The sequence below is a fragment of the Zingiber officinale genome, chromosome 6A, assembly GCF_018446385.1.
Source record: "Zingiber officinale cultivar Zhangliang chromosome 6A, Zo_v1.1, whole genome shotgun sequence".
NCBI lineage: Eukaryota > Viridiplantae > Streptophyta > Magnoliopsida > Zingiberales > Zingiberaceae > Zingiber > Zingiber officinale.
This window is the reverse complement of record NC_055997.1, coordinates 101,546,593-101,558,958: the sequence shown is the minus strand read 5'-3', so window position 1 is coordinate 101,558,958 and position 12,366 is coordinate 101,546,593. Positions and strand designations below refer to the sequence as shown.

The window sequence follows — 12,366 nt, the reverse complement described above, 5'->3', positions numbered from 1 at the left end:
TAAATCAAACCATATTCTGTAGAATAGCTCAAACATCCATATGCACAGTGGGTTATAAATAAAGCAAGCATACAATTCTATCATCAATCAAAAACCTTATAATCCCATCAGCTTAGCACAAAACTAAAGCATTTAGATAAATTCAAACTGATTTCCCTGATGATATGTAATTATGCAAGATGTTAGTATATTAGAACAAATGGCCAGATGCATAACACACTACCAAAGTTTTACTTAGAACAATGAAACTTAAAGTCAACAAATGAGCAAACAATTGTTCACATTGATCTGCAGAACAAAATAATCTCATACATAGTAACAAAGATACACTTCCAGATCATTTAACCATAATTATACAAACAGTCCAGCAGATAAGAAGGAAATCTAACTTTTAAGAAAGGCAAGCAAAGATTGGTATAACAACCTCAAAATCCCAGCTTTGTGCGACGCCAGTGCCTACGCTTGGCGTTATACCTAGGAACGAGTTAAGAACGAAGAGTATGAGCAACTCGACGCTTAAAAAACGGGAAAGGGAAACCAAATAAAGGACAAGGGAGACGAAAAGGAGGCACCTGATGGTGTTTCCGGTCCTCAAGCGGATCCAGTGAGGGATGGGGCGGTTTTGGCGCATCTTCTTCGCCAGCTTCTGCTTGATCTTGAACGTCTTGTGCGACGGCTGAGAACACCAGAGAAGGGTGAGAAGTGGAGGGGAGTGAGAGCTGGATAACAACGTAGACGAAATTTTGAAAGACGGGCGAAAAATACCATATTCGCGAAGTCTGTGCTGCTCCTTGTGCTCGATGACCGCGGCGGCTCAAACCCTAGAAAGTCGATAAATAACGACAGGTTACGGCTTATATGCGCGCAAAACGGGCAAGCATGGGCCTTAATTGGGCCCTATTTTTATAATACTTCATGATATTTGTTTTAAGAATAAAAGAGTAGCCAATTTACATGGTCCTGACCGACTAAGTCCAGATTTTCTTGATATTTTTTTTTTATGGATCAGGAGGTAATCCATAATATAATTATGGTTAAATCGTAGTCGTGATTTAATCATAATTAATTGTGATTTTTTTTTAGATTCATCTTTCCACCCAGATTATAATTTGAGTCAGGATGGATGATCGAAGGCTGTCCTCACTCGACTCCCGACAACTCGATCATCCGTCCACCAACGACGGCCTTCGACCGTCCATCCCAATCCAAACTAGGTTTGGGTTGATCCGCTTGGTAAGAAAAATAAATTCTTTTAAAATTTAAACCTAAAATGAAAATTTTAATAGGCTCGTGGACTTGACACGTCTAATTCACAATTCAAATTTAATTTATATATATATATATATATATATTTATTTATTTATTTATTTATTTTTTGACATGTACATGAACTGACCCATCTAATTCGTAACCTGTATATATTGGATTGAATTGGAGACTTTCCAATATGCTAGGTTAGTTGGCATGTGCTTTTGAGTTTTAGTTAAAAATCATCTATAAATTAAACTCATCGAAATCACTTTAAATCTGAAATATTTTTTTGCTGACACTCTTCGAAATTTAAACATGCTTAAATTCTCTGATTTCAAAATCTTTAAAGTTCGCAATAGAGTTCGAAAAAGATCTGAGTTTTACACATAATATCTATAGGGTATATACTCATCAAAACCAATAAAATTCTCTCTCCAACTCTCTCCTAAGTCTCCTATATTACATTCTCAGATTCTCTTAGACTATAATATCATGATAAAATATTTAGATTATCATACAGTTACTCACAATTTGATATCTATAGTTATAATATATTTATAGAAATTTTTTTATTTAAATGAGGGGTGCAATCAAAGGATACTGGACTTCTGAGTTGATCGTCACATGCGCTTCCCGATTTATTTTGATGGTCGATAGAAAACTTTCGTGGAACTAAACCGATTATCCCAAGAATAATTAATATGGTTAACTGAAATTATCATTTTATTTATATATTAAATTCTCAGATTTTAGACGTGAGTTAGACCAAAAGTCATTAATGTGGCTAAACTCATCGAATCACTCCAAATCTTAAAAATTCTCTTCTTGACACTCTTCAAAGTCTGAACATGCTTAATTTACTTAATTCTAAAATATTTTAAAATATCAATGAAACATAAAAAAATAAAATAAAATCAACCATCAATAAGTTTGACACAATCACTAATGGATTATAGATTCATTAGTCATTTCAAAACAAGCATCATCCTCTCTCTATCACTCTTATGAGTGGCCATGTTAAAATCCCAAATTTTATATCCTTAATTTTTTGTTATTAATGAGTTTTGTTTAGAATCACTCAAAACTTGAAAATATTTTCTTCCTATCCCTCTCTTGAGTCCCAATATGCTCAAATTCTATTATTCCAAACCTTTTAAGTTACAAACAAGTAAGCTGAAAAAAATAGTCATCAATGAGTTTGGCAAATAGTCACTTTTGGCTATGCACTCATGAGAATCACTTTAAAACTGGCATTATCCTCTCCCTAAGGCTCTCTTGAGTTTGATGATATTATAATTCCTAAATTTCATATCCTTTTCAATTATCAAGGAGTTTTGGTCATTGATGAAGTTAAATTCATCAAATTACTTAAAAAATATAAGAAATTTAATATGGTTAAACTCAAAAAAGTTGAGAGGATATTGTTAGTTTTGGAGTGATGATGATGAGTCAAGTCCATGCCCATTAATGATTATAATAATAAACAATAACAATCAAGTTTTATCCTATTAGATGGGATCGACTATATGAATACTTTTATGTCATTGAGTTCTATCTTATACTATATTATTATCTATACTTAAATAAATTTTATCTTATTTTATTATTACTAACAAAGTCTTTTTTAGTCTTCCTCTTTCTTGTTTGATATGCATATTTATCATAATTTCACATCGCCTAACTGAAGCATTTATTGGTCGTCTAAATACATGTTCGTATCATCTTAAACGTGTCTCTCGGAGTTTTTTCTCAATAGATGTAACTCCAACTTTCTCTCCAATACTTTCATTTCTTATTTTTTTCAATCTTCATATGTCCACACATCCAGCTTAACATCTTCATCTATGCAACTCTTATCTTCTGCTCACATGCTCGAGTCATAGCCCAATATTTAGCTTCATATAACATAGCAGGTTTAACAGCAACCTTAAAATTCATTGATAGTTATATTTCTTTGCAATCTTATTGATGATTGATGAGTTTGAAATTAGAGAATTTGAGCATATTTAAACTCATGAGAATGCCATGAAGAGATTGGTCCAAGTTTGAAGTGAATTTGATTTATCTAAATCTATTAATAATATTTGACAAAAACTCATTAATAGTTGAATCTTTTTCTAGATTTTACTTATATTTGAAAAGGGTATGAAATAAGAGAATTTGAGTATGTTCAAACTCAGAAAAATGTCAAAAAAAGAATGATTCAAGTTTGGAATGAATTTGATGTGTGTAAATTCATCAATGAGTTTAATTATAGAAGTTGAGTATGATCCAACTCAGGACTATTATGCTCTGTTTACTTTGGAGAGTGAAAAATAAAATTAAGGAAAAGTTTCTGCAGTGGAAAAGTTTCCATCGTTTACTTCATTGAAATTTCCAGATGGAAGAGAAACGCAATCCATCCACGGATGATTTTGGAGTCAAAATCGATCACCTCAAAATCGGACGGAAAACAACGGATGGGGAAAAAATGACGCATGTACTCCTTTTCATTTACAAAATTACACCATATACCACAAAATAATGACGCATGTACCCTTTTTAACTTACAAAATTACACCATGTACAAAAAAATGACGTATGTATCCTTTTTTGTTTATAAAATTACGTCGCATATATCCATCTTCCTCAATGAAGATAAACAAGAATATAAAGGAAGAGATTTCTTTACCCTTTCTCTTCTCTTCCTCCGAGAATAATTTTTCATCATAGATTCTTTTCCTTTCTTTATCCGCGCTTGAGAGTAAACATAGCATTAAGAACAAATAGTGCAAGTTTGGATTGAATATGATACATTTAAGTTCATCACTTTTATCTGAAACTCATTAATATTTTATATCTCATCAATAACTTTTGGTAATTAAAAAATAACAAACAGACGTAAAAGTTTTAAATTTTAAAATAAGAATGTCGATAGATTCAAGGGATCATTAGGAATGCAATGTTACAAATTTGATAAGTCTCATCAATTGGTAACATCAAAAAGAGTCATTTTAATTACAAGTTTAAACGGTCGAATGACAATCAATTGATAAAAATAAGCAATCGATTATTGCTGGGTGGAAATCAGCTTGAATGCAATCATTTAAAAGAGGGGTTTAGAGGAAATCAAAGGGGCTGTTTTTAGAGATTTGAGAGTGAAGTGTGGGTGTTTTTCCATACTAACAAGAGGCAAATCCAAGTAATAAGAAAATGTCTAAAACAAGATTCATATATAGTTGTTTATATTCATTATATTTGCTTTCATCTATTGTATTCTTGTTGTATTATTGTAATTGAAGGTTGTAAAAAGTTTCTCTGCCTCTAGAAGATATCCGAAAAGGAAAAAATTTAGTAGTGGTAGATCGTTAGAACTAGGCCTTGGATCAATCGCCTTAAAAAGTGAATACTAAGTAAAATCTCGGTGTTGTACATATAACGTCAAGATTGATTCAAGTTTTTTGTTGTACATTCAAGTGACGAGTACGCAATCGAGACAAAGCAATCAAAGCTATTCACCCCTCCCTCTTAGCTCGTACGAGTCCTAACAAGTGGTATTAGAGTGAGACCACTTTTCATCGGATTAACCTTCGTTAGAGCACAAAGGCTAGAGGAAGAAGAAACTCTCCGGTACAAACAAGTTTATTGGACTGATCTTCAAAGGAGTCAAATGGAGTTCCAATGATGGATTTCGATATGCCATCAGGACACCTCCATCCTTCGAATTGGGAGGATTCTATCAATGGAAGGCATAGATGGTATAATTCCTGATGATGGACATTGAGAATTGGTTTATCCTAATGGAGGGATTAGAAACCCTGAAGGATAGCAAAGGGAGACTTCTTAAGAAGAAAAATAATGGACCGAAGAGCAAATCTAAAAAATCAAGAGAAACAACAAGGTAACCAAAATTTGGTCTCTAACAATGTTTTGAGTAGTATAGGTGGACGAAGCTAATAACATTTCATGAAGATCTAACGACAATGCAAAGTGAAGACAAGTCCAAGAAGTGAGACTTATTGACTCAAGAGCTGAAAAACTTGAAAGTTGAGAGGCACTCAATTTCTGAGATGGAGGATGAGCTCGAAGAAGCATCCATCTCAAGAGTTGAGAGGGAGGATTAATCAACAACATCAGAACAAGATAAACCCTCAACATCCGAAGTCAATGAAGAAGAAGCACATACAACTCCTATGGTTGAAGAAGGTATAACAATTTCAACTATCAAAAATAAAAATCATATCATTTGTTTCAAGTATACGGGAAAATGACACTACAAGAGTAAATATCCTAAATTGATGAAGAAAAAGACTAAATTGACACCCAAAGCTAGGGAGAAGATGAAGAAAACTGAATCTATAGTATGGAAGGGCAAAGAGCGTATTGTGTGATTCACTTGTAACTAAAAAGGGCATTACTGTAATCAATATCCAAAGGGAAAACATTAAAATACAAGCAAGGGAGGAAGATCAAACTTAGGGGAAGCTTCGAATGTATGATTTAATAATGTTATTCCTTTGCAATATGATAAAATGCGTGTCAGGCCTAAATAATATTATTTTAGTGCTTATTATCATGATAATAAAAAGCATGAAAATTTTAAGAAAATTTTACGTCATATGCTAAAAAACTCCATTAAGGATAGGAAAGATTTATGAAAAGATCCTAAGAAGACTAGACATATACCTAGAAAAAGTAATATTCAAGGAAATCATGAAAAGTCAAGATTTAGTGATTTGGAAAAAGAAAATATCCTAAGAAAGATGACAAATGAAGTTAAAAGGTCCAAAATGAAAAAAAATCTAGGATTAGGAGGACAAGAATTATCTAAGGACAAGAAAGGTTTGAGATACAAACCTATGTCCAAGGACAATGTGCCCTCATATCATAAAATTTCATATAATTATAGAACTAACCTTAGATCTAGGAGCTAAGTCAAGGTTACAAGGGAAGTCATCTTTAGAGTTGACCTTAATGAGACAATAATGACTAAGGCTTCTAAGAAGTCCAAAAGAGTCATTAGGAAGGTATTAAGGGAAGCTATCCCTAGTAAATACCTAGTACACCCAATGAGCTATAATAGATATTAAGTTCCTAAGAGTTTGATCTCTTCACACTCATTAGATATAGGGTGTACCAACCCAAATTGGTAGGGTAGTTAACCTAACCATGGCGAAATTAGTATTTTAGGACATTTTCAAGATATTATGATATCTTGAGGATGAAAATTCAAATCTTACCTTGGAAGATTTCTATAGTGTACCAATAAGAATTGAGTTCTTAAGTTGATCAAAATTGACATAATATGATAAAATCTAAAGTGTACCAAGTGTGAGTTTTTGACACACTCGAGGGAGATAGGCAATTTATGTCAAATCAAGTATTTGACATGATGATTAGTTGAAAATACTTTGTTTAAAAATCTAGGTAAATTCGTAATATTGTGATATATTTACCATACTTGTTTGACCTATCACATGCCATGATATTATATCATATATTTATCTTAAAATATGAATTAATATTATTGTGTTGTATTACACATGTATCATTTAAGTTATGATAGATTTTTTTTTTGAAAGATATGTATTATATGTCATACTCATTTACATGCATTATCTCAATCTTTTATAATTAAGGATAAATATGACATTGGTTAAAATCCTAGGTAGGATGGTCAAATTTAGAATGCCTAGAGAAAAATACATGATCCCTTGGTTTAGCAAAAGTTTATTTTACATCTCACAAGACCATAGGATGACTTGTGTGTCTATTGAGACACATTAAATAAGAATGAGATGTTAGGATGATAAGTTCAAGATACAATTTGATGTATCAAAATGAGCTATTGTTTCATCAAATCAAATGGATTTTGTGTTGACTAATCATGGGGAAAGTTAATGTACAAGTGATGTGTATTTTGTTGGTGCAGTTGACACAAATGGTCAAACTTAGGTTTTGATGAATGAGAATAGATTAAAGTTAGATGTTGTCTTTTCTAACCTATTTATCAAATGTATAGGACTAAAATACTTGATGGAACCTTACAATGGGCTAAAGTCCAGTTAAGTTTATAATTAGCACAGGAAGATTAGATAAGTTGATATTTGGCAAAAAGTTTAGTTAGGTCTGTAGGACCTAACACCTACTAAAGTTTAGATGGGGCATCTGCCATGAAGTCCTGGTGCGTCAAGTATCAAGAAAGTATGCAATGGTAAGGTAAGCACTAGAAGAGAGCGATTCAGTGAGGACAAGTTTAAGTGGGAGTGTAGGAGCTGGTCCAACTTAGACTTGAGGTATTTAATCATCTTGGTCAAAAGACTTATACTTTGACATCTTAGCAAAACTTCGCTCAAGAGGTGTAGGTCTAGAATAATTGGGTATAAATCAATTTGCTTGAAGATTTTTAAATAGCTCACAGAAGATTCACCACTCCTTTAATAAAGGAGATGTATACCCGACGACCTATTGTCAGATTATTCCTTGTAAGTTTTTGGCCAAAATAAAATATGTTAAGAAGATAGTCTTCTTGGACACGTGTTTGAGTAATTTAAATCCATAGGACTATGAACTATTACTTGGGCTAGGTATGACATAGTCATCCTAGTGAAGACTAACACATAGACCATGTTCTGAACTCAGTGGGTGTAAGATATGTGAATGGAATAAACACACTGATAACTATAGCTACTGACAGGTTTTATGATTTTTTTGATCAATTGGGGATCATGATTTACTATAGGTACACTCATGATCGATTTATAATTAATGGTTAATTATAAATTACTAATATAACTTGAAATCTATTGGGTCATATGCATTATGAGAATATTCGAAAGACATAAAACAAGTTTAAGAATGAGATTTTTAGATTAAAAGAGATTAAGTCTGATAGGACCCGATGAAGGGTAAATATAAATTTGTTGGGATAAAAGCATTATTGGGCTATGCCTCTTATAGGCGAGTTGGATTTATTTTGATTTAGTTATAATAAAAATTGGTTTGGTTTAGTAATGAATAAAAATTAGTTTGGTTTTAAACCAAATTGGTTTAATTTTGAACCAAACCTATTGCTAATGGATAGGGATGACTTATTGGGTATGAGTTTGATCTTTCTTATTAAACCCGATGGAGATGTATAAATACATCTAATGGGAGAAGAAATAAAAAAATAATAGATTTGGCTTTTAAAATTTTCTCTCCTCCTCCCTCTCCCTCTCTTATGCCGCTTACCATCAAAAGGGGGTTGTGTCACTTCCTCCATCCCACCGTTGGTCAACCCAGCTACCTGGTCTTCTAGCAGGTTACCCTACCGCTGACTCCAGCTGCCAGATAGTCCCTTGCCACTGGACTACAACTCTTGCCACCGGACAACAACTTGAATTGTTGTCCTAATTTTTTTCCACCAGGATACATTAGCTGTCGGGCACAAATCGAGTCATTGGTTCTTATCTTGTATCATGTAATCTCCTTCCTTTGACTAGTACCAAAACGAAGACACGACTTGTGATTTTGCAAAGTCATTTTAAAGGTGTCTTGGTGTGGATACTGATAGAGGCAAATCTCGTGAGCTTTACTAATTGATGCTCTTTCCATTACATGTCATTTGACATGTATAATTTCTAAATAAAATTTTATTCTATGATTATGTTTATATATGTATGTCTTTGTGGATATATGTGATGCATGTTGTAATAATTTAGAAAATTATTATGCTTTCGCTGTGTGTTTTTGATAAACATATACTTTTGTATGCACATAAAGACACCAACAAACTTTTCAAGACCAATATAGCAAACTTCTATTTTTTTTAAATATGTAGCTAAGGTAATTCATAGGGAGGTGCTCAATACCCTCTTGATGCATCATTACATAACTCACTGTAACCTTTGACGCCGCTAAGTACACCATCAACTTTTCTTTAGGATGAGGCTTCACTAGGATTGGTAATTTTGCCAAGTAGTTTTTCATCTCCACAAATGCCTTCTCGCAGTTATCAATCCATTGAAAGCTAGATGCTCTTCACAAAACTTTGAAAAATAGGAGACTTTGATCCACAAAATGAGAGATAAACTTGGACAGAGTCGTGACTCTACTAGTAGGCACTGCACTTCATGAACACGCCTAGGTGACTGCATATGTTGGACAACTTGTATTTTCTCAAGATTGACTTTGATACCCCTTTCTATTACCATGTCGCCTCAAAACATACCTTACTGCACCCTAAACACGCATTTCTTTGGATTCAACTTCATGCTATAGCTTTGTAAAGTAAAGAAAGTCTCCTCTAGATATGGTAGCAACCCTTCCACCACTAAAGACTTCACTAAACTATTGTCAACATAGACTTCCATGTTCTTCCCAAATTACTTGCTAAATATTTTATCCATAAGCCATTGGTAAGTAGTCCCAGTGTTCTTCAATACAAATGACATTACAAAATGGTAAAATGTTCCATCAACGGTACTAAAACTGACCTTGTCCTACTCCACCTTTGCTAGAGGGATTTGGTGATATTTATGGTAGGCATTTAGTATAGAGATGAATTGATGCTTAGCTATGAAATCCATAAATTGATTGATCTGTGGCAAGGGATAATAGTTCTTCGGGTACGCCTTATTTAAGTCTCAAAAGTTGATATAGACATGTTATTTTCCTGATGACTTTAGTATTAGGACAACGTTGGCAAACCATAAAGAAAACATTACTTCTCTGATGTGGCCAGCCTGCAACAACCTCTAGACTTCTTCTTGGATGATTTTATCCTGCTTTAGATCAAAATGTCTCCGCTTCTACTTCACAAGCTGGGCAGCAAGGAGGAGATGTAGTTGATGCTCATTAAAGTAGGGAGAATCCCTATCAAGTCGCTGGGAGACTAGGCAAAAACATCCTAGTTCCTGATCAAGTAGTCCATCAAACTCTTTTTCAACTCTAGCTCCAACTCCTTGGACACCTGGATCTTCTCTGGGTAGTTAAGCATGACCTCCACCAGTTCTATCTCCTTTGACTAAAACACCTAGGAATCCTTTGTGAACTATACACACAACCTTCGTTGTTGGCACATCTTCAATCTCTGAACCTCCAATGAGGGTCTTCTTCTGATCTGCATGTATAACTTGTACATAATATATTTTGGCTGCTTGTTGGTCTCCCCAGACATCTCCCACTTCACTTATGCCAGGGAACTTGAGCTTATGATAATAGGGAGACACTACGACTATGAAGGCACTAAGAGCAGGTCGGTCAAGAAGAATGTTGTATGCTGAGGGGCATGTCTACTATAGTGAAGTTAGTCATGATAGTCCATTGCCTGGAATCCTCTCCAAGAGATATGGATAGCCTGATCACCCCAGTGGCTACACAAAATGTCTCAAAAAGCTGTTGAGAGGAGTTGTCACAATCTACAAGTCATTTGCCTGCATCCCCATTCTTTATAGCACAGTTAGATAAAGAATATTAACAAAACTTTCGACATATACAAAGACCCAGACTATCTCAAAGTTGGCCATCATGGCCCGAATCACTAGGGTATCGTTGTTGGGGGCAATATCAATCCTTCCAAGTCTTAAGGCTCGAATCCTATAGTGGATCTCTATAACAATCCAAATTTCCTCATTACGAATTCTAATAGTGCTTATAAATATTTAGAAAATGCTTTAGAAATATTTTAGAGATTTTTAGAAATTTTTAGAGTATTTTTATGTAATTTTCCGAGTTCGTTTGGTATTTTTACCAAAAGAAACAAGTTAGAGGCAAAAAGAGGTCGGGCCGAGGTTCGAACCCGAGACATTTGGTTAAGCAAAGCCTTAATTTGTTTCTGATGACCAGGAACCCAGTAGGGCCGTGCTGATTAAGGAAAGAGCGTAAATAATTTAAGTAGTAGTTGATAACAGAAATATTTAGGTATTAAAAGGGATAAGTTAAGAGAAGAATTGGGGTTATATCCGTGACCTAAATTCTTCTCCCGACGGTACGCGTGCGCGACGTCTCTGTTGGGCGAAAACCAAAGAGAAGCTAGGGCTTCTCTCTGGTGATCGGTGTAGGGTGATCTCCGAGAGGTTTCTCCACCATCGTGACCACCTTGTCGAGGATAACAAGTGGATGTGATGAAGTTGCCGAGAGCTTGAGTTTCTCCGAAGCCGAGAAGCGATTTCGGTTGTAAGTCCAAGAACAAAGGTGTAACGGCCACCCTTCTTACTACTACTACCACTCTCTAAGAGTGACCGTTACTTATCTACTACTCTACTTAACCGGTTTATTAAAAATCACATGGAAAACCCTACCGAAAAATTTCGGCAGAGTCTCCCCTGTACCGGTGACCATTTTCCATAATACAAGCATAATATACTCAGCCACAGGCGGCTGGAAATATATTTCAATCAACCACGCAGTTTAATAAGAAATGAAAACTAACCACAACTACGCAGTTTAATAATTCAAATCATGCAGATAGTGAAAAACCGAAAACATAACCTCTTACTACATAATTCTCTTATCAACTTAATAAGAAATTAAACTAAACCAATTCTTAAACTAAATGAGTTCTTTAGCTAAGTCCCAAGGACCTCCATAGTCCACACATCACACACTCCTCTTGCATCTCCTTGTCGCCTTCCTTCACTGTATCTTTTCTTTCCCTTTATCTGCAGTAGGAGGAAATGCAGTCTATAAGCATAAAGCTTAGTGAGCGCTATCTACTCACAAAAACTCGATATGCATGTATATAAATAAAAACATGCTAAAACTGAATGCTAACATATAAAACTACTCATGCTCATATATAGCAAAGGAATCATGCTAACTGAAATACTAAACATGTATACCTAATCATGCTCATAGGAATGAAACTATAAAAGAAGCATACTAAACATGTAAAACTACTAAACATGTAAAGCTACTAAACATGTAAAACTTCTAAACATGTAAAACTACTAAACATGTAAAGCTAAACAGGCTGAATAATCTAGTAGCAAGGAAACAATTGAAACTACTACTGCATGCTTCAAATAACAAGAAAACTAACTTTCTAATTCTAGACAGATTTGAAGCTCGTTTCATTTGTTTCAAAACTTATACTTTAATACTTCAAAATAATAATAAACTTCTTTTGGCCCGGCAACTGTACCTGCTTTTACT

At 34.2% G+C, this 12,366-nt stretch overlaps 1 protein-coding gene across 1 annotated transcript; it reads right to left on the bottom strand.

The window, feature by feature from the left end:
* Positions 1-263: 263 nt before the first annotated feature.
* On the bottom strand, positions 264-869 carry LOC121994247 (60S ribosomal protein L39-like). The gene is made up of 3 exons (XM_042548345.1): positions 766-869; positions 573-676; positions 264-474 (listed from the first exon to the last, which is right to left on the bottom strand). Exons 1-3 carry the CDS (start codon positions 766-768, stop codon positions 426-428), a joined length of 156 nt encoding a protein of 51 aa, XP_042404279.1. The 5' UTR covers positions 769-869; the 3' UTR covers positions 264-425.
* Positions 870-12,366: the final 11,497 nt, after the last annotated feature.

Bases quoted from the DNA above. Each gene is read 5' to 3' on its own strand.
- LOC121994247 (XM_042548345.1), bottom strand. The intron at 475-572 runs GTGCCTCCTTTT...ACTCGTTCCTAG, and splicing joins AGGACCGGAAACACCATCAG to GTATAACGCCAAGCGTAGGC.